The 25,111-nt window shown below is 32.3% G+C and overlaps 2 protein-coding genes across 19 annotated transcripts in view; one reads left to right on the top strand and one right to left on the bottom strand.

The window, feature by feature from the left end:
- Positions 1 to 19,091, top strand: part of LOC123548862 (alpha-protein kinase 1-like) — a 44,487-nt gene extending 25,396 nt beyond the window's left edge. For 2 of the 7 annotated variants that reach the window (XM_045336474.2, XM_045336516.2), the window contains 19 exons: positions 535 to 612; positions 1,335 to 1,403; positions 1,737 to 1,907; positions 2,418 to 2,462; positions 2,692 to 2,847; positions 3,098 to 3,160; positions 3,517 to 3,618; positions 3,923 to 3,985; positions 4,198 to 4,290; positions 5,026 to 5,091; positions 5,542 to 5,634; positions 5,865 to 5,933; positions 6,253 to 6,345; positions 8,772 to 8,819; positions 10,766 to 10,801; positions 11,287 to 11,325; positions 14,518 to 14,565; positions 16,305 to 16,365; positions 18,709 to 19,091. In XM_045336474.2, coding sequence (XP_045192409.2) covers positions 535 to 612; positions 1,335 to 1,403; positions 1,737 to 1,907; positions 2,418 to 2,462; positions 2,692 to 2,847; positions 3,098 to 3,160; positions 3,517 to 3,618; positions 3,923 to 3,985; positions 4,198 to 4,290; positions 5,026 to 5,091; positions 5,542 to 5,634; positions 5,865 to 5,933; positions 6,253 to 6,345; positions 8,772 to 8,819; positions 10,766 to 10,801; positions 11,287 to 11,325; positions 14,518 to 14,565; positions 16,305 to 16,362 — 1,390 coding nt within the window. In that variant the 3' untranslated portion in view covers positions 16,363 to 16,365; positions 18,709 to 19,091. The remainder of the gene's footprint in view (positions 1 to 534; positions 613 to 1,334; positions 1,404 to 1,736; positions 1,908 to 2,417; positions 2,463 to 2,691; positions 2,848 to 3,097; positions 3,161 to 3,516; positions 3,619 to 3,922; positions 3,986 to 4,197; positions 4,291 to 5,025; positions 5,092 to 5,541; positions 5,635 to 5,864; positions 5,934 to 6,252; positions 6,346 to 8,771; positions 8,820 to 10,765; positions 10,802 to 11,286; positions 11,326 to 14,517; positions 14,566 to 16,304; positions 16,366 to 18,708) is intronic. The other 5 variants (XM_045336490.2, XM_045336481.2, XM_053524678.1 and 2 more) reach the window with 5 other exon arrangements.
- Positions 19,092 to 20,182: 1,091 nt separating this feature from the next.
- The window catches only part of LOC123548803 (fibrillin-1-like), a 72,215-nt gene continuing 67,286 nt past the window's right edge, over positions 20,183 to 25,111 (bottom strand). For 11 of the 12 annotated variants that reach the window (XM_053524688.1, XM_053524684.1, XM_053524685.1 and 8 more), the window contains 4 exons: positions 24,668 to 24,790; positions 23,274 to 23,384; positions 21,481 to 21,571; positions 20,183 to 21,194 (listed from right to left, as the gene is read on the bottom strand). In XM_053524688.1, the coding sequence (XP_053380663.1) occupies positions 21,095 to 21,194; positions 21,481 to 21,571; positions 23,274 to 23,384; positions 24,668 to 24,790 (425 nt within the window). In that variant the 3' untranslated portion in view covers positions 20,183 to 21,094. The remainder of the gene's footprint in view (positions 21,195 to 21,480; positions 21,572 to 23,273; positions 23,385 to 24,667; positions 24,791 to 25,111) is intronic. The other variant, XM_053524680.1, reaches the window with a different exon arrangement.

The following is a 25,111-nucleotide window of genomic DNA, read 5'->3' on the forward strand; positions in this document are numbered from 1 at the left end:
GATACACCCATTGTCCACCCCGTCATCTCAGTTGGATAAACACGTAATTACAAATTTAGAAATCGTTTTTTTGAACATACCTCATCACACATTTACGCACTAAGTCTAAAAATCTTGTGGAAATGTTCTTTGTTACTGTCAATGAACAAGTAAATTTTATTACATATCCGAGAGCAATGACCGAGTTAAATGTCAAAACCTGACTAAAACGAAAAGTACAAAAAATTTAATTAAGCAGTCGGAATATCTGTGTAAAGGATGTGTATGTAGGAAGGTGGTGGGTAATATATCCCTTATGAATATCTAAAACGTTCATTTCATCTCATTTCACTCTCCTAAACTTTAGTACCCAAACAAAAGTCACCTTTCGATGATTTAGAATAAATGTTTCTCATTATTTCGTTCCATTATAATATGAATTCTGGCATGGACATAGAAACTTAGACTTGCTGCCTTTCAGAGTTTGTCTGACTACGGTTGTGTTGTATAAGTGAATAACGATAACTTCTCTAGCTATATCATGGACTTTTACAGAGCTGGTGTAGATATCAACAATATACAAGACAAACAATCGATGTCAACCTCTGTTAAAGATACAACAGGAATTGACCTGTAAGCACAGTTTGTAATATGGTCGTACAGATCGAATACATTTCTTTGATTCAAAAGTGTTACATATTGATAACATGGATATATTAGCAATCCTTTAACCAAACAAATCAATCATATTTAGAAATTACATTTGTACAACATAACATCAAATAACGATTGCTTATAATTAATCTACAAGCTCTACACAGTATTTTATTCTTTAGACATAGTTATCTCTACAAGTACTATTCAGAAATGTATTGTGTACGTTTGTGTCGCACTTAAGAAACACATACATCTCCAGATTGAAAGAGCACCCAAACTTATTTCAAGTAAAATAGGTAGGAAACACAAGAGCCACAAAAAAATAAGCATGAGATTGGAAGATGTCCGAGGCATACTTTTCTTTTTTTTTACAACTCTTACATTTTTGTAAGTAATGTGAGGTTGTGCCTATTGCTATCAGACTACTTTCTCAAGACTGAATCTGTAACTATAACATATCAACAGAAAATAGTTCCTTAAACATACTAAGATTAGTAATGTCCAATCCGTCGATAATATTTAACAGATCATAATGAATAATTTCAGCAGGAGAACCTTCGAAAGTCTTGTCGCAAATTCACTATTTTGACAATCATTTTAATTCAACTATATGAGAGGACACAAATTAGTACTATTGACGTAAAGGTTTGCTGAAATACTAGATATTTTTTAAAATGATCATACTGTTTCTATTTAAGCGCTAACATGGATACCAAACAGGTGAAATACCCAATCATAGTCACAGTGCCAGAACCATCGAAACCTTTGTAAGACATGCTTTAAGTTTACTACAAGCCCTTTAGTCCGCATATCAATAACGGTTTTAAGTGTGTTGATCACATAGGGTACAGTTTGTAATGAAACTTTCGCCAGTTATGAATGAAATGAATTTTGTTTAATCTCATTTGATATACTTAGCTTCCGATGATTAATACCACTAAGTGCACTTTGTTTGTTTAATGATTTCTTTAAATATATCTGTGGTGAGTGTATGTAATTGCCATTTTTGTTTTCGCTATTGGCTGTATTTACGTTGAAATTGAGCACAGAATTGCGAAGTTATAAAACACATAACTTGTGTAAAGGTGCAATAATTTCAGAAATACAGCTGCAATGACCCAGGATCAGAATAATGGGGCGCTATCAAAACCTGCTGTCAGCTCAACAGGAGGCCAGACACAGGGTGAAAGTCATTTGGGACATATTGACCAAACTCAAATGTCAAAATGGTACCTGCGATATCAGACATTTAAAGCACAACAAGCTTTATTGTAAGCATCTTTCAAGTCGGTAGTAACGGAATCACTTTCATAATAAAACAATTATCAAAAAGCGTGACATGTCTAACAATAGCATATAGAACCGAAAGTATCATAAACTATTAAATCTTGAAACAAATATCAAATAAGTTTAAGTTTGTATTTACTCCTTTGAAAACATAATGTGAACAGTATAAGCCTTAGGCCCAAGTTAAAACTCTATTGATGAACGAACAAAATTAAAAAACAGTTAAAGATAACGCTTGTCTTAAAATATAGGAATTACTTATCACATAGAACTAGAATGTATCAATAATCAGCCTAGTATATTAAACATTGTTTCTAAAACTGATACAGTTTACAGGGTATGGGTATTTTGAAAACATCAAACTAGATATATTCAATTCAATTCGGCAATATTAAACCAATGATAAAAGTTTTCATTTAGAATACTCGTTATCAGCATTGTTTATGGAAATGATAAACATTTTGAAAGACAGATTTAGAAACTATTTTTTTCAGGGAAGGAAAAAAACCAACAGCTCCGAAACAAACACCGGGCACTTTGTAAGAAACATGTTACAAATATCTCTCGATATCTAAATAACATTTATTGAGAATAAGCTAAAATATTCAGATGTGAAATGATAAAAAACATTATATTTATGTTTTTGAGTTTTGTTTAGTGTACGCTTGTCATTATAATTAATTTAACAATTTTAAATTAAAATTATTAAGATCCCAGTGTCCACCACACCATTTTGTTATAGTTAAATAACTTTTCAAATCTCTTCAGCGACTATGCCACATTCCAAAAATTCCAACAATGGTTAAAATTGAACCAACAACAAACGCAGGCACAGGACCAAGCTACTTTGATACAAACAAACACTGTACCGGTTATAGCGACTCCTGTAGTTGAACCAACAATACAGCCAAACTTACAACCAATGTAAGATCAAACACAATAATGTTTTATTGAGTGTTCTCATTATTACTACTTTTATTTAAACATCTGATACGAGAGAGAGCAATACATATTCTAACTAATGTCAGTTTACAAGAAGAAGCTACATTCTATTCATTCGTAAAGATGTGGCTTATTTTAACAGAGTTTGAACAAATGTGTTTATTTTTAGAAACTTTCTAAATCTTACAGATTTTGCTATTATACTTGCTATTTGCTCGCGCTTATTTTACAGTGTGCCAGTTGCTACGCAAACCCTTCCTTCTTCGGCAGCAACAGCACAACCACCCACCGCCATGTGAGCTTATTAATCAATACTTTCTAATGTAGTAAAACCTTTTATGATACTAAGTATTGTTAAACCACGCTAAAACGTTTTACAAAGACTATTAGTAACTTCGCAAAACAATTTAAGTAAAACATTATTTTAGTGAATTGCAAGTTTTGAGAACTGTGATCAAATGGTAATTCAATATTATCTAATAGCTATTTTAAATAGCCTTTTAATTATTTATCATATATATTAATATGTTAAAGGTGTATACTTCCTTTTCCTGTGCTACTGTTATCGCAGCACTTTGTCAAAATAAAGTGAAAAAGAGAGATTTTCAAAGTACATAGTTATAAAAACCTTTCCAACACTTTAAATAACAGGTTCAATGACTACAATTCGCTGCAAAAACAATATAGCAATTGGCTTCTGCAACAACAAAATAAGCCGACAGCTGCATTTACTCAACAACAACCTGTTTCAGCGTAAGCAATGTCATCATGTATACTAAATACCTGTTAAATAATATCATGTAAAAAGGTTATGGATTTAAAAATCTTACATACTTTGTAAAGATATCGTAGATTCTATGTCATTTAGGTGTGACATAACGTTTGTTACGTTTTAGAATAACAATGTACCAGTTAACAACAGTAATAAGTTAAATTTAGCTCCGGTGTAATATTTTGGATTAAGATAAGACAACATGCGGCTCTCTGAATAGTTATTTAGTAGAGGGATCGATATCTATGCTCAAGTTAGTCGTGAATCAAATATCATTTTTTGCAGAGGCAACCTTCCACAACCAGTCCTTCCAGTTGCCCAAGTGCCTGTACAGCCGCAAAATGCTCCGTAAGAGTATTTGTTATTTAATGGGTCTTTGTGTTTGTCCTTTTACTAGTGTTTTGATCTTTTATTCTATTTCTTCATAAATAGCTGAGTTTTCTTCTTCACAATTCTTACATTTTGCGTTATGTCAGCGTTCAGTAAAGACATGTCAAAAAAGGTCTGAAATATTTCACAAGAGACCAATTCATATGTCTTCTTTTCTCATGAACCTCTAGCGGTCTTGCATCCATGCAACAACAGTTTCTTCAATGGCAACAACAGCAGCAGCAAAGTCAGGCAAATACTGCCGCAGTTCAGCTAAACCCTGTGTAAGACTTATATTTTGATCATAAAAACTAATTCACCTTTTTATCTAAATGCAAATTAATACTTACTATGTTATGCATAGATAGTACGATTCCCGACACAGTCAGGGCTCACGTATCGTTTGATCATGGACGTCTTCGTGCAAACTATTCTTATAAGTACTTGATTAACGTCAGATTATGTTCTGGGTGAATGTTGCCTAAAGTATAGTACAAGCAGTCATGACCATTAAATAAATTCAGTGTTTCAATTTAAGTTTAAAGTGTTTAGTTGTAGGTACTGGTGCGATATATACTGTTTGTAGTCATCAAATTCAAAACGTTCACACTTTTTTCAACAATGCGCAGTTTTTGTTCATGTCATTGTCGCTGGAAGATGGTGTAAAGTTTTGTCCTGTTTACATTGCATCATTTTCTCCGCGAATATGTTTCTCTTCAAAAATAGCTCGATGAAAGGTGACCACTTTGTCCAAACAAACTAAAAAAAGGAGCTGAAGTTGAGTACGGTTGTAAATCAAGGAAATAGCCATTAAATGGAATTAAGAACACTTATCGGAATATACATTATAAGCAGTTAGATATATTATGAGCATACATTTTAAAATGGATAATTTGAAACATTTTCACCAAGTATGCCTTTACGTTTTCAGTAATCTAGCAATATTATAATTTTCTCGTTGTTTTTATCGTGTAATAACTTACATTTAATTGACTTGATACTTTTCCTCATTATTGTAGCGCCAGTATGCCACAGCCAGCAACATCAGTTGCACAAACACAAACTCCTGCTCAATCACCCACCTTGTAAGTTTTACAAAAATCAAATTTAGAATGAATTTGTCTATTATGGCTTCTGCTGAACCATAATATTATTTTCGATTTAAAGGTTTCATCAAAGAAACGCAATTAAATCTATGATTTGTTTTTTAACTGAGGAATCATATGCATACACTAGAAAGACATGGCCATTCAAATAATAAAGAAATGTTTTTGAAGAATAATCTGTGGTATAAACTTTATTTACAAACGAATATTTGTGTCGTATCCACGTTAAAGACCAAAATCCAATGATCCAGAAGTTAAAAGCGTTAGAAACACTTTTGACAGTGTAGAAATTTTTTTTAAAAAGTACCTTTTCAATAAGGAAAAAAATACTTTTATTTTAACTCCGAACAGTTATTTCATTTAACAAAATCACCGTTTTCTACATTAAATGTATGTAAAAAAAAACTTAATTATTTTTTAACAATCTAGTGATTATGCCGCATTCCAAAAACAATATCAGCTCTGGCAACAGAACCAAGCTAACAAAAATCAGGCACCAACTACTACTGCAGCGCCCACAGTGTAAGATGCACTTTAGTAATAAAGGTTTTACAGTGTAACAGTGATTATCTAACCCTACATACATATGAATTTTAAGAGAACTATTTTTCATTAAAACAATAAATTGATTTGACATTAGTTATTTCTCTTAAAATTGGTTAATTTATAAAACATATTTTATTCTGAACAATCTTATATGAAGTTATGCATATCTATATTCTATTTAAACATTACTTAAAAAATGATTTTAGTGATTATTCTGCACTGCAACAACAATGGCAAAAACAACAACAACAACAACAAAACCAAGGACAAAATACGTAAGAACAAATGCTTATTGTGTATTTATTACGAGCATTTAAAAGCAATAAATAAACCATTTTAGAGTAATGAAACATAAAGAGTTTGAGTTTAATTATGATAATTTTTAATATTTAATTATTTTATTTCTTTTACATCTGAATGACAGAAGAAAATCACCTTTAAAAATTCAACTCATGAAATGAAGGTATAAAAATACAGCTGAATGCGTATGAACTTACTACTACTTGTTTATCACTAAAAGACATAACTAAACTCATATAAAACTCACCAGACAGATATATATAAGTAATCTTAGATAAAAATTCTCAATTGCAGCTCAAATAATCAACTGACACAACAAACGTCCTCTCAGGAAATCCAGAGCAATACTCAACAAAATTCCCAAACTTCGCAACAACAGAATACCTTGTGAGAAACAGTAAATGCTTAGCTGGCTTTACTGGGCGCCATCTGCTTTGCGTTGCCTTGAACAAATGAGAGTTGTGATTATGTCTATCTTATAGGCTAATGCTATGCTTTGCTGCTTGAAGTAGTTCGGCTTCATCAGAGTATGATTATTTATATTTTACAGGCTGCGCTATACTTTACTAGAAATAGTTCGGTTTAAGAGAGTATGATTATGCTTATTTTACATGCTGATGTTATGCTTTGCTGGAAATAGTTTGGTTAAGCAATGTATTGATTATGTCTTTTTTACAAGCTTATGCTATGCTTTGCTAGAAATAGTTAGAATTAAGACAGTATGATTATGTCTTTTTACAGGCTTATGTAATGCTTTGCTAGAAGTAGTTCTGACTTAACCTAGTAGGATCATTTTTTATAGGCTTACGTTGTATTTCGCTAGAAGTGATTCGGCTTCATGAGAATACGATTATGTCTATTTTACAGGATAACACTATGCATTACTCTAATTATGTCGGCTTCTTGACACTATGACTATATCTTAAAGTCTAACGCTATGTTTTGCTATGAATAGTTCGGCTTTGAATTGTAATTGAAAATGTTCCATTAGACAGTACAAGATGGTTTCGTGTCATGCAGTACGCTGTTGTAAAATCTGTCTAAATATATTTTATTTAAGTAATTCATGAAACATTTACAAAATAATAATTAAGGAATTACACAGAACGTGTATGCCTGGCTTGTGATAAAGTATTATGTGAAGGTATAGTGGATAAAATCTGAATTGACGAAAACTTCAAATAAACAACGATAGCCACAAGGATTAGCAGCATTAATGTTTTCTATGCAAACAAGTGCGCATGAATTTACTTCTAACATGTACATTAATATGTATGAAGCATATTACTAATACTACTCTTTATATAAATGTTTTCGCGTTTTGGTGTATTTGAAAGTTGTCATACAAGACCAATATTATCATGTTATTACTAAGATTGTTCAGAATGCATGGGTTTCGCGTGTATCTAATACAATGATATGTTGCTGTTATACAAAGTGCTTGTGCTTGGTGCCATGGTAATTTACAGATTACGGTCATTGTACAGAAAAAAATGTTACTATTCATAACTACTATTTTAAATATTGTTATAAATTTTGTATATGTTCGTGTTTACATACTATATGAGATTATTTTGATAAAGCATTTCAATGCATTCAAATAAATGTTCTTTAAATGTAATATACATGTATCATTTTTGAAAAATTGTATCAATAACAAATCACATGTCAACTTTACAGCAGACAAAAGTACAATTTCGCACAAAATCAAAGTACCTGTGTCTTTTCATTAAACGATAGATTTAATAAACGCCATTATTTACCGGATTTGATATAGTAGATTGTAGATATACAAAAATGTTGTGGAATGATTATTTATCGGTTTAATTACTTTCGAGATGAGTCTATGTTATGCTATAGTGGTAAAAACCCAGAGTGAATATGTTGCAAATTCAGAGTAGAGTTATCCACAACCTAGTGACATACATTTTCCTCTCGCATGAATTTCGTGCACATCATTCTGATATTACTGATTTATTCTACAAGATAAAAGGTGGACAATTTAGGCCCTCCCTACCTAAGTTAATGTGCTTTCGCAACTTCATCTGCAAAAATATTCAGTAAATCTTTTTCCAGTATATTTATAAAAGTAGTATAATAAGTATCTTATACTGTTAAAACAAAGTGTGGTCTAAACTCACCTTAATACATCAAGTATTATGCATATTACTATAATAATTCAATAATATATTTAAACACAGTGTCTTGGCCTTATATTTATGACTGCCAATTTGTAACTAGATAATTGTTATTTCTCAATTTATTAATCCAAAGCATGTATAATTTCCGTCATGGAAATACAAAAGAATACAGTTATCTTGTGGTGCGTCTTTAAAAAGCCAACACTTCGATTCTATTTTAGGAACGAAGGCCAGCATTGTATTATGCTACCTAGGTACTTTCTGAACACTTTACGCGATGAATGGTTAATAGCGGTCAATTGTCCGGACTTTGTTTTGCTTTCCCGTGTTAAGAAACCAAGTCCGGGGTATGTATCGAATGAAATTGAGCACTGAAAGCATTGCATGCAATGTACACATTATTGCGATATGTAACACGTATGCTTGTTTATTCATGAGATATGTTTATTTACTTAGCATTAGATTCAATTATGCATGATAAGTATCATATATATATATATATATATATAATTGCTTTTCATTTACATTCAATAACTGAGAAGTCCGGACAACATATCAATTGCTGTTCCAATGCGTGACTGTTTAACACAACGAAAACAAAAAGTTGACATGTGATTTGGAAATCATTTCCTTTTGTATATAAGCAAATCTTGAATTTGTCTATAATTTCAGCTCTTATGTGCCGCAACAGCCTGTCAATAACTTCAACAACGACCCCTTGTAAGCTATAGATTCTTATTGTTTCTTCGCTTTTGATCTCTAATATCTAATTGATTCATTCATATATATGTATAAACTTTGATAACTGACTTTTTCGGGTTTGAAATGTAAACGTAACATCTGGTGTTGGTATTCACTGTAGAACACCTTTCTCTGGTCTAGTACTTTATATTACTTGTACGTGACATTTCGCAGTGACAGCTATTAAAAGAGCAATAGTAGATTCTTAATCGACACGTGATTCTATAGCGTTTTATTACATAACAGAAATTTCGTGTCAACCTGAGCACTTATTGTTCGTCCGTCCGTCCTTCTGTCCATCCGAATCTGTGTCGTGCATATCATAAGAATTATTTGACCGACAGGTATCGAACCTCACAAAATTGTTATTTAGCATATGACGTTGTGCACCTTGTGTTTTAATGAGGATTTTATACAGCAAGACAAGAGTTATTGCCCTTGATTTAGTCAGAAATATCCATAAAAATGTCTTAAAAGTTTGCGTTTCATGTATCTCTAAAAGTACTTTTCCTAGAATTCTTAAAACATTACATTACCTAGTCATGAAACTACATAGAAATATTATTCAGCATACGAATGTGTGTACTTGCGTTTTGTTTTGGATTTCAAGTTGCAAGACCAGAGTTAGTGTCCTTGACGTAAAAAAAGTATGCATTACGGGTATAAAAGATTGTGTTTCATTTATCTTAAAAAGGTTTTGTCCTACAGTCATAAAACATTAAAGAATAATGTAATGATGTAAATTTGGCACCTGGTGTTTTGTTTAGGATTACACTCAGCCAGACTGGGGTTATTGTTTTTGACTTTGTCAAAAATTCACACAGAGTGCTTAAAATATTGCATTTAATTTCAATAATGTTTCATCATGTACAGTGACATGAAATGGGCTAGGGGAGGGGGACTAGTGTCATATGGACACCCATTTAGTAAAAAGATAATTTGACTAGACTTGACAAACATCAGCAAAGCTGGACTTGCTGTACATTAAGGAATACTTTACAATATCAACAATTACTAGATTTAAATGCAATAGTTTTTGAAGTCTGTGCTGTCAACCAAGCAATCATGTAAAAATTAAACATGCAAATTTAAAGTAAGCTTTGAATTGCAAAGGAAAGACAACTTTCTGTTTTGAGTACACAGTTCCGGCCTGGGAAACGTGATTTCAGCTACTATATTTCACAATAAAGTGGTTCCAATGTACACATGAATAGTTGTTCCAAATGTGTCACAAACCGCTACAGGAAGCAAAAAAAAATATAAACACTATGGCGTCTAATAGCTATAAGCCCAGTGTACCGTTTATGGGTAAGAGAGTGGCTCGCTGTTAGCGCAACGTACCATTTAGAAGTGTGATAGTGGTACAGTTAGCGTGTCGTACCATTTAGAAGTGGGATAGTGGTTCAGTTAGTGTGTCGTACCATTTAGAAGTATGATAGTGTTTCAGTTAGCGTGTCGTACCATTTAGAAGCGTGATAGTGTTTCAATTAGCGTGTCGTACCATTTAGAAGTGTGATAGTGTTTCAGTTAGCGTGTCGTACCATTTAGAAGTGTGATAGTGTTTCAGTTAGCGTGTCGTACCATTTAGAAGTGTGATAGTGTTTCAATTAGCGTGTCGTACCATTTAGAAGGGTGATAGTTTTCAATTATCGTGTCGTACCATTTAAAAGTGTGATAGTGTTTCAATTAGCGTGTCGTACCATTTAAGGGAATGATATTGTTCAGTTCGTGCATATGTCTTATTAAGCATTCTATATGATAGTGTACTCTTTTGGAAAAAAAAAAACACTGATTTCATACCAGATCTAGAGTAGACGTTGAACGTTCATAAAGGAATATTTGAATAATCATTAAAGCTTGTTTTCTATGAAATAGTTGGTCAAGTTGTATGTATAAATGATACATCTGTATTTATTTTCTTTCAGCTACTATAACTATCAACAACCTCAGCAAAATACTTTGTGAGATTCTTTTCTTATTCGCTTCTTGATTCGTTCTGTGTTCTTCAATACTCTTAGATTATTTATCGTTGTGTTTATGCTTCAGTAGTACCCTTGCAGTCCAAAGTTTGTTGGTGTGCTCTAAGCTACTCGTTATAGTTCTGCGTAGTTTGTATGTATCTGAAGTTAAGATTTGTCACAACAAGTCGAGGATTGAGTGCGAAAAATATTGTATCTATATATAAATAAAGGACAAGATGCAATAAATTAGCACTCAGTCCCTCGACGTATGTGTGTGCTTATTAGCATCTCTAGTTCTATTACAACATTGTTTCAAATAATATCACTTAATCTATGTGCAAATATTTGTCGTAACTGTCTTAAAAGTGAACATTTTGTTAAAACATCTAACGAACTCATATAAGAAGCCTCTTTATAGTAAACAGTATTATATAAATACTTCTTGTATTTGTATAAAATTTAAAACCAAATTGAAATATTTTCAGCTCCAACTATTACAACCATCAGCCTCAAAACAATAATCTGTAAGCTAAGTTAGCATGCATATTACACGCTTTACATATCGCTTGCTAGATCTATATATCTATTTTATCATGATTTATTTCATTCATGAACATTCTAAAATTTGAATACCTACTATGATAAATAATAGTTTGGCCATTGACTTTCTTTAGTCTTTACATCACAGGGAATTAAAATATAATACTCACACAATGCTGAGAACGTTCCTTACCTGCTTTGATATTCTATTCTAAAATACACCCAATACTATTCCCCATGTGTTCTATATAAAATGGACAATGCTCACAGAGATGTCATACATTGACAAAGAATACGGTCATATAGCTTCTAAAATTTTCCTAGTCTCATTTGGTCACAATAGAATTACATCAATACAAAAATGAGGAGACCGTTGCTCATACTAATATTGGTTTTTCTTTCTTCAACATATAAAACATTCTTTCTCATTTGTTTTTCTAATAAATGTCAAAATATTTCCACCATAAACATAAAACAAAACTTGACCTCATGTAGGCATAGGAAATAGAGATCAATATAATTGCACCTTTACTAATCCTACCAGGTGTTCTGTATTACAAAAGTGGATCTATTGTGACATTTTGATACAAGCAAAACTGTATTATCTGCACTATTATTTACCTACTGGTACTTCGTTTTATCATTGGCTTGTTAAAAGTTAATTTTTTACCATATGTAAGTTGACAGAATCATAGGAACCATGTCTTGAGGGGTAAATCAAACACAAATGAATAAATCCTAAATGATTTTGTTGTGCAAAAAAGTATGATATTGTGTCTTAAACAGTTTTCATTTTCCACTCAATTGTGTAATTGCAAGGGAAGTAAACTAATAGATCTCTACTTATAAGTACTAGCCCAAGGCAAGAGTTGTCATTCTTTGTGGATCACAACTTTAAATTAAAAATTAAAACTTCTGTTATTGATATTAACAAAAGTATCATAAACTTCACATTTGTGAAATCATTTTTGGTTATTTCAAGGACTTGGAAATTAATTTCTAGACTTTATTTAATGTAATTCTATCATTGAAAATTTTAGGGCCTATCTCTACCTCATGCATACTTTTATGCCCATCTTAAGTGAGCAAATAGTGTCTTTAAACATGTCCGCCATGTGGATTCATATTTTCTTCTATGGCCTTCCTGTATCTTATGCCTTTTTCTAACTGAATTCATTGATTTCAGCTATCAACTGCATACAAATTCCCTTGAAGGGGGTTATTAAATTAATTTTGTAAAACAGGTGTTGCTTCCAATAGGGTCTAAGTCCTTGTTCTAATTATGTTCTTCTAAATTAATTGTAAGTCGTCCTTGTTCTAATTATTTTCTTCTAAGTTAATTGTACGTTGTGTCTCCTAAGACACATTGAACGGCACAGAAACAAAGAAAATAGAAAAAGTGGAAACTCCACAGGTCGCTCAACACAACAAAAACGAAAATGTTGCAGGCTCGGTTTGATTGAGCCTGTTCATGGACGGTAGTGGAAATGCTTGCTACCGTCCACGCCCTCTAGCCCCGGGTTGAGCAGAACTCAACATTTACATATGCTAAAAGTACAAAAAAAAAACAATTTTAGAGACATCCGCAGATCCATAATTTCTTGTTTTCGTAATATGCAACATAGTGGAATTCATTTACAATCCCTCTCATGAACTAATGGTCTGGTGACGGTTAATTGATGTTTAGTTGAAGCAAAATCAGATCGAAACGCCTTTTTCCTTGCCAGCGTTTAGTAGAAGATCAATTTTATTATTTTGTAAGAATTTAAAAGACAGCCCCTGGAGATAACCGCGTTAATAGTGTAATAGTGTAATCAGTAAAGTGTCCTTGAATCCTGATTTACATCCAGTAGTTGAGTATATTTCAGTGTATAACACTACTAATATTCCAGACTGCCTTTTACTTCTTCAGAAAAAAATGTTCTGTTAGTACATGACAAGACAGTGCTTCGTCCGTGTCTTCGTATATGCATAACTGATTTTCGTTTGTACAATGTCATACATTCAGGATATTTATTCTTTTGCATATACTTCAGTATGCGGTTACTGGTCAATTCACCTTTGTATTCACCTTTGAAAATATCCAGAGCAATCCAACATACAGATCAGATTCGTTTAAATAAGTTATTTCTTGTTGGGACCTTTATTTTTTATTCATGTTTCCATTCACATTGTCTTTAAATTATATAATGTGCATTTTCAAAGGTCAGTTATATATGTGTGTGCAATACATACAACACTGATTTATGTTCTTAAAACAACTGTAGATGACACTGTTAACCTAAGCAATTTATTGTGCATATTAATTTTTATAGTAGACAGAACCTTAGTGCGCCGTTTCCTGTCTAGTGGATTTTATCATCACACTCTCTTCTTTATCCGAAACTTAAACATATACTATGGTTCTGTACAAGGAGTTTAAACGTTCAGCTTTAATCATTTTCTTACAGCTTTCACATGTTCAATTTTTCAAGGTACAGATAACAGTAATATCTTAAAAGCAATCGGCTTATTGAAGTTGATAATTTAAAAGGAAGAAATCTAAATAATTGGCTGTTTTAAATAAAGCACCTCATTTAGTGTATGACGTGTTATTTTGATTCATGTTATACTTTTTAAAAGTTGTTTGTTACGATCTGTGTTTAAAACATCAGGCTGCGTGCGCGATTTCTTATGCCAGATATTTAACTACTAACTCTTATACAAAACCTAATAACAAAACTTTTAAATATTAGTGGTCTATGAGCAATGCACCTCTGAAATTGCAAATCCTGAGTAGTCATGCAATAGAGAACTGCAGTATTGCGAGCGATATAAATCGTTCGATCAGTAGATCAATAGCGACTGCGCTCAACGTTTGTGTTTCGTTTTAAGCGCTATATGCATGTTTTGTTCTGCACCTGAAAAGCTGCAATTAAAGTAACTTCTGTTACTTCGTTTCAATATATCAACTTCGTTCTGTTGTCCAAAAGAAAAGTTTAGTTTCCTATTTATAAAATGTTTAAAGATTATTTTAAAAAGTCGTTATTTATCTTGTTATTTGTTCCGTAAAACGTCTCTAATTAGCTATTATGGACCAGTCACCTGGTATTTCGTAAAGCTTTTAAATTGCATAAAAAAGAATTCTAACAACCTTTTGTCTGTATTTCTTTGAATAATTTATTTTTACATTTCAGTGTTGAACCCGCAGCCAACGATCCATTTGCTAGTAATAATAACAACATGTAAGATAATAGAAATAATACCACATAGGATAATAGTGATAATAACATGCAAGATTATAATGAAAAAAAATACAAGTAAAATAATATTCAGATGAAATTCAAATAATTTCTTTCAAAATTTGATTCGACTATGTAAAACAAATGAAAACACATCCCAATAAGTAGGATGTGCAACTGTGATTGCGCAGGCGGAATAGTTCTAAATAACGCGGCATCTTGCGTCTTGCTCATGGAACTCTTTATCATATCTTTATTACCTGTATATACAATCATCATATTTATAATCAAGACTTAACATAACGTACTACCTTCATTTTTTTCTGTCCTTTCAATTATTTATAACTGTTTATAGAAATCACTGTTTATCAACTTTCTGTTAAGATTTTATACGATATTCATTGGTTTCTGAAATAAAAATTCGTGATTAGCCCTGTGGCGTGAGCGTGACTAATCCTGTGACCTGGGCATGTGTAGCCCAGTGGCATGAGCGTGACTAGCCCTGTGATTTGAGCGTGACAAGTCCTATGGCCTGAACATGTCTAGCCCTGTGGCTTGACGTAACTATCCTTGTGGCTAGAACGTCACTAGCAATGTGGCCTGAGCGTGGCTAGTCCTATGGCGTGAGCATAACTAGTCCTGTGGCGTGAGCGTAACTAGACCTGTAGCGTGAGCGTGACTAGTCATGTGGCCTGGGCATGTCTAGCCCTGTGGCGTAAGTGTAACTAGCCCTGTTGCATGGGCGTCGTTAGCCCTGTGGCTTGAGCAGTCCAGCACATTGACGTGCGTGACTAACTCTGTGACATGAACATGACTAGCCCAGAGGCGTGTGGGTGACTAGCCTGTTACGTGAACGTGACTAGCCCTGTTGCGTGAGAATGACTGTCCTCGTGACTTGAGCGTGACTAGCCCTTTTGGTAGATATGAGCATGACTAGCGAGTCACGTGAGAGCGACTAGTCCTGTGGCGTGAGTATGACTAGCTCTGTGGCATGAACATGACTATCCCCGTAGCGTGCGCATAACTAGCCCTGTGGCGTGAGGGTGACTAACCCTGTGATGTTAGCGTGACTAGCCCTATGGCATGAGCATGACTAGCTCTGTGACGAAAGCGTGACTAACCCTGTGTCGTAGGTGTGACTAGCCCTGTTATGAGAGCGTGGTTAGCCCTGTGGCAAGAGCGTGATTAGCCCTGTGACGTGAGCGTGACTAGCGCAGTGACGTGAGCGTAGCATGCACTGTGACGTGAGCATGATTAGCCTGTAACGTGTGCGTGAGTAGCCTAGTGGTTTGGGCTTGACTAAACCTGTGGCGACAGCTATGGGTCGATTTAGTGCTCTGATTAACATTTTGCTAAAGACACAGAATAAAATAATTTCCTCTATTTCTGTTTGTTAATATCTGTTGGAAGTACTACTTTTTTAACTGTTTACTCAACGTTCTCTATCTTTATTTCTCTGGTTAACTCAAAATACATCTCTTCATGGAGGATATTTACATTACCATGTACTTCTATTTCACATGTACATCAATTGTCTTCTGATTCATTTAAATGTTATTTCTTTCAAAATTTATCTATTTATATAGACTAGTCTAGTCTGTGGGCTAAATCAATAATTTGCTTTAGACTATTTATAATACTTTCATGGTATTGAAAGATGAATAATGTTCAAACAAACACAGACGAAATAAGTAAAATTTCAAACACGGCATAGAGATATTAACATACACTCTTACTTGTAGGATGGACATGATGTTGTTCAGTGGTCTTGGTTTTGGAGGAGGACTTTTTGGGTTCTAAGAAGTAGGTACCACGTGTTCAGGATAATGAGAATCTCGTAATAAAACAATGACAATCATTACGACAGATACTATGTTAAATTTGTATAAGATTGACAGACTTTATGTCATTGCTATTTCTGTGTCACTATTTCATCTAATTGAAGATACTGTGTCAATGTTTCAATGTGTGTTGTAGATGAAATATCTGACTGGTACGAAATAGGCAGGAGTGATTTTTTTCAGTAGGATAAACAATGATACCTTGTTGTTTTTCTTTTACTCAACAAAATGTGAGAAAAAGAACAGAATAATTCTGCAAGAATGGATTTTTCCTTAATAATGAAATAAAAATATTTTAGATAGGCTAAATGGCGTATCATGCTATAATCGTGTTACAAAAAATATCATGTCACCTAAAATGCGTACAGAGGAGATCTAATATATGCATTACTCACGATGCATAACACTATATAATTATGCTATAAATGTACTAATAATTGTCATCTGAACTTAGTTTATATTCTGGATTGTTCATGCGAAGACTTTTACGGCAACATTAGCAATATCTTGTTTATGTTAATACTATGACCCCTGTTTACAGCAATGACTGTTCTCTTATTCAAATCTGAAATAAACTTGTTCATATTAACTATTTTTGGAACAACCTATTTATTTTGATGTGCCACCTGAAATATTTAATGAATTTTTATGTTTTTCCCTTATTCGTTTTATCATGTTGTCCAAATAGTAAATCTTTTCGCTATTTTTACGCGTGCAATTTACTGCAGTGTAATTTATAACAACACTTGTCGCTCAAATCGTGATAGGATGGACAAAGATAAATGTTTTAAAACATATTAAATATTTTGGTTATCACATTTGATAATGTCGCCTACTGTCAATTTTCGAGTCAGTGTGTAACTACAGAAGACTTAGTATAGAAACTCATGAATAAAATTCATTGAGAATTGCTTTTAACGGCAACAAACATGAACGGTTGATACACAAGTTAATTAAAATACTCAGTGCTACGTTTATCACACACAAATACTAGAAATGAGTTATAAAAACTGATCGAGTGAGCTTTTAAAAATAAAGTGTAACAACATTATTGACAATATTCTTCATTACTTACTGTAATAAAATGCATTAAATGTTGTTTTTTTTATTTTCCGCGGAAACTTAAGGTTTAACTAATATTATTATATGTCCTTCCAATGTTTCTATGTGGTGAAATAAATAAAGCCATGTCAAGACAAGTTTAGAATAAACTGATAATTAAACCGAATGCTTTATAATTTGCCAGGAATGCCAGACAATAAGTTGATTTGATCAAAAGGTCACCCTCAAGATTTCAAAAACTTTGAAAGAATTTTTAAAATCGAATCGCAAAAGAAAACAGATATATCAGTATTAAATTAAAAATATAGCTGATCACAGAGGCAGACATTTAAGTGCTTTATGACGTTAGCTAGACACTGCTGAAAGGTTTCTTAAGCAAATAATCTTTCGAATACATGCAGATTAAATGCTATTTTTTCTCGAGTTTAAGATAAACACATGGTTATTCCCTTTACTATTGTTGAAAGGATGGTAAAATTATTTTAAATAAAATAATACAGTTCAAATAGTTATATAGAAAATAAATACGCCATTTTGTTTATTATTGCCACTGAGACAAAACGGCTGTCATTTTGATTAAATATTGAAATGTTCAAAGCTTTCTTATTTTAAGTCAATTTTGAAAATTCTATCTATCATTTCTTAAATGATTTAAGAAGTCGTAGAAGAAAGAACAAACATTCGAACAACGATGCCTTTCCTAATAATGTGAATGACTTCCCTCCTGTGTTCGATGTAGTGGTAACGATAATATAGAATTAATTTTCAATTAGCATGTGCATGATGCGTATATACTTTGAAGCATGTCGTCCGTATTTTACAAACTTTTGTTTGAGCAATAGCATTCATAAACAGTTTTATCATGGAGCAGGAGCGACTGCTGCTCTCTTATCAAATTATATTATTTGTACAAGCTTTACCTAGTATTCTTACATTTTACTTCTTACCTAGTGATAAATATTACTTTTACTTTATTATATCTGCAAGAATCTTAACATAAGAAACTGTCATTGTCACACATTTGTGTGTAATTTGTACACGCTATGTGACCATTTGTAAAATTAACTGTCATATTAAATTACATTACATGTGTATACCATGTTTGCATTAGTGGAAAGAACTGCCACGTTATATATCATTGTTTTTGCAAGGTTTGATTTCATTGTGTTTATAAAACGTCTTAATTACTATGTTTTAGTAAGCTTCAACATTTGCTCTATACCATGATTTTTAATGTTTTCAGGTTTGGACTCATGATGTTCGAAGGACTCGGTTTTGGAGGAGGCTTTTAATTCTTTCACGAATCATGGATGGAGGCGCATACATTCATTCATTTTAGAATCTATATATAAATCTTGTATTAAACAACAACTCATTCTATTCCAAATTAAATTTCATTGAATTTGAAACTGAAAATGCAAGTCTAGGTTTGAACTTTGAACATCGACATACTACAATATCTCTCATGTTGTACTGTTAGCCTCCTTTCATTTCTACAGCATCAACTACACGTAGCATGCATGAATTACGATTTTTGCAACAGTTGCTGAAAGAGTGGTTGAAACATGTTTATAAGTGTTGAATTTGTATAATACTATTATATAAATTAAATTATACATACACATTTGTTTTGCTTCCGACTCTTCTTACATGCCTAGCAGGGGATAATTCGTGGGTATTACAAGTTGTCAAAATGACATAGCTTTTTGGGCGTCTATTAGTAAAATTATTGTAATATTTAGAATCCCATGACAAAAATAATTCATTTCATTCTACAAATATTATCCCAACTATAATGCGATATATCTAGTAACAAAATGATCATACAGTGTCTGTTATTTGAAAGATTAAAAGGTCGCCTGATTCGATTGGCTTATAAGCTCTTGCAAATATGTTTGAAAAGAGACTATACCTAACAACAACGATGTTGTTATCAGACACATCATTATCATGGACCAATTAGTACTTACTGTAAACTTAGATGGATTACTTCTAAAAGTAAATATTTGTTTGAGAAAAAAAACAACATATCTTCAAAGTGCAATACAACTTATAGTGATTTAAATATTTTTTCTTCTGGGATGCATCCAGCGTTTAATGCTCACATTTAGTATCATAAAGTTTGTCAAGGCTTTCTTTAAATAATGTGTATGTTACAAGGCGTTTAGATGAATTTTGAACACGGGTCAGATAGAGCTTAAATATAAAGATGTGCGTAAATAGTTGTGTAGTCTTTTGACTTTGTAGGAATTTCGTGTCTATGCCACTCTCCTTACTGCTTTTGACCTGATATATTAAAAAAGAACAGATTACTGCGTAATACATACGTTACTATATTATTGTATATTAACCAGTTGAACTTGAATGTACCTTTTAAAACCTCGCTTCTCAAATGACCTAAGGGAATATGTTTTTGGTAACAAACGTTTAAAGCTGTATTTTCGATTATAGTATAAGGTTACGATCGTTCAACCATGCTACGACCTGTTCTTGAAAAGTTATTTAAAACTTAGTCTTAAGGTGCCACGTTCTTGCCAGTGTGGTTAAGGTTAAGGTTAAGGTTATTCCTCTTCGCTCCGATTGGAACATAGGGCCCGCACTTGCCAGTTTGAATGTGTACAAAATTATGATGAAAACGGAAGCCTAAACACCAGATAAAATGTAAAGGGTTTTATCCTGAAACATAGGACTTACACATCACCGAAATAAATAGAAAATAAGGCTTTATCTATATCTTTATTATGAAAACTGTACAAACGTTCTAAAAACGAGAGAAAACAAAACGATCCAAGAACAATACGAAAATCATGCATTCAAATGTGGCTAAATGAATGAAATACGTAACCGTGAAGACAAACATCACAATATCGATGGGGCGTTAAAAGTTATGTTAAGTGTAGCCTAACTTTTGTTTCAATTATATGTCAAAATACGTCTATCACTAAGAACAAGACAAACATAAGAGAAGATACATAAGCCAAACTATAAGAATGATATACATATTTTGTTTGACCTATGCTACGGTAAAGTAGATATTCCATTTTCACTTATTAAAATCTAAACCCAGACGTGGTTTTATGGTATATAACAAAGAAGGTTGATACTTTGAATAAACAATGTTTCTTTTCTGTTATAAAATTTCGTTAAAATTGACATTTAAACATGAAGCATACTCTAAGAATATGATGGAAAACGAATTTAAAAAGTAAATGCTACATAATTTATAAGGACAAAAATAAAAAATACAAAAACGCATAAGATAAAATAGTGTTTGCCAATAAAATGCAATTCGAACAGAATTTAAAAGTTGCAAAGTATTTTTTTCTCCCTCCCTTGTATGTGATCCAATGTATTCTAGACAGTTTTATCTATGACTATTGATGTTGCCTTCCTGTGTTAGCTTTTCACGCTCCAAGACGTCTTTCACGTGTAAATATTTAGTATACATTGCCGATTGTTTGATTCCGGAAGCACGTCTCTCTAGACTTTCCTGTGTTATAGTTTAGTTAAATATTGCTGGTTGTTTGATTCCGGAAGCATGTCTTTTTAAGTCTTTCCAGTGTTATAGTTTAGTTAGATATTGCTGGTTGTTTGATTCCGGAAGCATGTGTCTGTAAGTCTTTCCGCTGTTATAGTTTAGTAAAGCATTCCTGGTTGTTTGATTTCGGATGCATCAAGTTGAGACGTACAACACTATTTGATGTCATATCATCATCTCTCTTTCTTCGTCTGAAAAGGTAGTTAAGGGTATGAATGTATGGTCGTATGAGCGCTAAGCTTGACAAAGATTTGAAAATGATGAATCCTCATCCTTAGTGAAAACAGGACAAACATGTTCTTGCCGAAATTATACTAAGTAAGGTCTAACTGGCAAATATTTTTTTCTGTCTGTATTATCAATGTTTTCTTGTATTTAGAAAATATATGTGTCTTTTATACTACAACCTCGAGACTGTTTCATAGTTACATTTGATTCCCGGTTAGGGATTATATATTATTTTTGACAGAGATATACCTTTTGCACTTCTTGAACAGAATCACGAGACCTAAAATCAGGACAAAGAGACACACAATACCACCTACTGTACCAGCTATAATCTGCAAATCTAAAAACAAAGAATTTGATCATAGTATAGATTTAATAGCCCATATTTTATTTTTACAGTAAATACCAGTTTATATGTTATTATATTATAGACACTTGTTTTTAACACACTACTATGTTGTCCATGCGTCCATCTATTCGTCCGTCCGTCCGAAATTGAAAGTGCTTACAATTAATAAAGAATAAAGTGTTTATTTAGGACCACCAAGCCTCAAATAATTATTGAGTAGCTAATATGTAGCATTATTCTCCTAGTCCTAGTAAAAGCAGAGTTAATTCCCTTGATTTGGTAAAAAATGCCTGTAATTCAAAAACTATTTAAGCTAAAATCACCAAACCTCTAAAATCAACAAATGTCACATATTTTTTCATTAGCACATGAACGTTGAACAAATATAGTATTATCTCCCTTGACCTAATAAAGGCATTTTTCATTTGATTTTGTAGAGAAAGATAAAATGCTTAACATTCAAAAACTAATTTAGCTAGAATAACCAAACCTTAAATAATTATTAATCAGCACATGACCTTGCTCACATTTAGTGTTATTCCCCTTGCCTCAGAAAGAGTAGAAATTTCCCTTGATTTTGTTTTTAGATAATTCAAAAAATATTCTAGCTAAAATGACCAAACCTCACGTACTTATTCATTAATTCATGACCTTTGCAAACATGTCGTATTACTCTTGATCCAGTAAAAGCAGAACTTTTTACCTTGATTTTGTAAAAGGTAAGGATTTTTGACTGCATCTAAGTAACCTTTTGATAAATCGTCATGATGCTTTTCAAAACTTTGGTGCACACACAGCTTTTATCAGGAGCACTTCAGTGACCAAAGTTATTGTCTTTGAATTGTTTTACAATCCATAAATTTCCACATAGCAAAGTAATACAATGATGAATCTTTATGAAATTTAACACATATATAGATTACTATATGGCAGTGGCCCAAGAATACCTTTAATCTGGATCTCTTCAGTAACAGCTAATTAACTGGCCTTATGGTGTTTTTTTCCTTACATTCCAACAAAACAAAGTAGCCTATAGATGGATCGTTATAAAACTTAATACAAATATAGATCACTACAGGGCAGATTATTTCCCTTTGATTCGGTAGAAAATAGGAACCAACAAACCATGGCACAATCCTATTTTACCTATTAGTAATTACTTTTATCTGAAAATGAAAATTAATATCTTTCAAAATACTCTTCCTCTTTAACAAAACACAAAATATTCTGTGGGAATATAAACTCATTGAATTTGCTTGTTGAATGATATTTGTATCCAAGGTGACATATAAATGATGAAGTCGCATGCATCCTACTCTGAAGAAAACACTCCAATTCTAAGACACTGATATTAACTGATGTATCATTGAAATCAGAAAAAAAGAAAAAAGCGAGAATTATTCTACATTTTTTTAATGTTCATATTATCATTATTGTTAGATATAAAAGTATTTGCAGTAGCATTACTTTCTAATGTTGTAATTTAGAATTAATACATGTGTAGAAACTTGTATGCTAACGACCCTCCTTGTTTTGAAAATTTTCCCGCCATTTCCGTATTTGTTACTCTCATTCTTACAGTTTTTGTTTGAATAACAATACAGTATACAAAAATATACGGCATCTGTTAAATAGCTTCTCAATATAAACATCACAGAAGGCATTATTACAATATATAGATAAATAACTTTACTATTTCTTTTGCTTCCTTGGCTCGGTTCATGTTTGCCTGCAGAGCTAACAGTTATATTCTGTATAGCGTTCTCTTTAGCAGTTATATTCCGCGTAATACTGTCAACTCCCTCTGAAATAACAGAATTCTTTTTCAGACAAATAACAATTCCTTGCCGCCCGTATTCATTTAGTTTTAAGGGACAGAAAAGCCTGACAAGAAGTTAGATTTATACGAAGTCCATCCTCAAGCGTTTCATAAGGCTGAAAGAACGCTTAGAATCGGATAATTATTGAAAAAGATATGGCAGTGTGAAATTTAAGGAAATGGCTGATCATGAAGGCATCCATTTTAGTGTGTTACGACGTCATTTACACACTGCTGAATAGTTTATTTAGCAAATAACCTAGATTCATTTCATATGTTTCTTGAGTGTAAGATATAAAACATTGTAATTTCTTTCATTATAGTTTGAAAAGGTAGAAAAGTTGTTTTACAGAAATAAGTAAATACAGTTCAGATATGAATGTAGAATTCAATAAATCCGCCATTTAGTTTTTTGTTGCCGTGGAAACAAACTGGTCGCCATTTTGACAGAATAGTTAAATGCTCATAACTTTATCATTTTTGAGCCGATTTTAAATTTCTTTCACTTCTTAAAATGATTCAAGAAATTCTAGTAGACGGAATAAACGTAAGAACAACATTGCCTTTCCCTTTAAATATAACGGTTTGATACATAGAAACTACATTTATGACTTATATAATAAATTGCATAAAATTATTGTTCATTACTATCCAGTATTTAAAAAGTTCATTTTAGATTCTCTCCTGGTATCGAAAGACATGGATATCTTTGAAAAATACCTTATTTGGAACACTCTCGCTACCTCGTATGATGACTAAAAATTTAAAACCTTTATTAATATTTCATGATAAAGATTCTTGAAATTTTATCACCATTTTGATATTCGCATGTTTGTCTTGTATGGAATATTTGATACGTCATGTGAAACGCAAGCTTTACAAAGACAGGTTTCCTTGAGATTTGCACGAAAAAACCTTTGAATAGCTGTACTTTTTATACATTTTATACCATTTTGAAATTAGCACTGAATATTATGCTAGATGAATGATTTAACTGCCAGTTGCTTTTTGTCTTTTTATACTCTTTCAACCGTTTCCTTTTAATTAATAGCAAACGTAAGATATATTCAGTAGGATGGCATAGACGTTTGCAATAATGTACATAATAAAACGCAAAAGCATATTAAATTATTTACTTTTAACTGACAAAGCTTGATAGCATGTTTAAATATTCTAGACAGGAGATATACATACACTAGTCTTAACTCGTTCTTTTTCTGAAAGTAAAACGGCAATATGTAAAATTTGAATGATGGCTGATATAATACCTTCACATGTATGGTTGTCCTCCGCCAAGGTATATTCGAGTTCACAGCTGCAACTGTATGTACCAACATGGTTTGTACAGTTTTGTTGACATCCGCCATGATCAGTGAGACATTCGTTTACATCTAAATACAGGTTTTAAAGAAACATTCTAATTACAGTTTCATAAAATCCTTTTCCAACTATAGCACAAGCAAAGTAATTCTCCATAAATACTTTTCAGGACATACTCAAACCGATATATAGTAGCATAATGTAATTAATCACAGGTAATTAAATGTTTACAAATCTTAAGTTGGATTTTAAACTTTTAAGATCAATTTTGATGTTACACAAATACTTATTTACATTTTTTTTAAATAAAACTTTTGTGCATCGCACACGTAAAAGTAAACAAACAACAGTCTATAGTTGTCTGTACTGTTACATATGTAGCACTAAAGGTC

Source organism: Mercenaria mercenaria, chromosome 15 (assembly GCF_021730395.1).
Source record: "Mercenaria mercenaria strain notata chromosome 15, MADL_Memer_1, whole genome shotgun sequence".
NCBI lineage: Eukaryota > Metazoa > Mollusca > Bivalvia > Venerida > Veneridae > Mercenaria > Mercenaria mercenaria.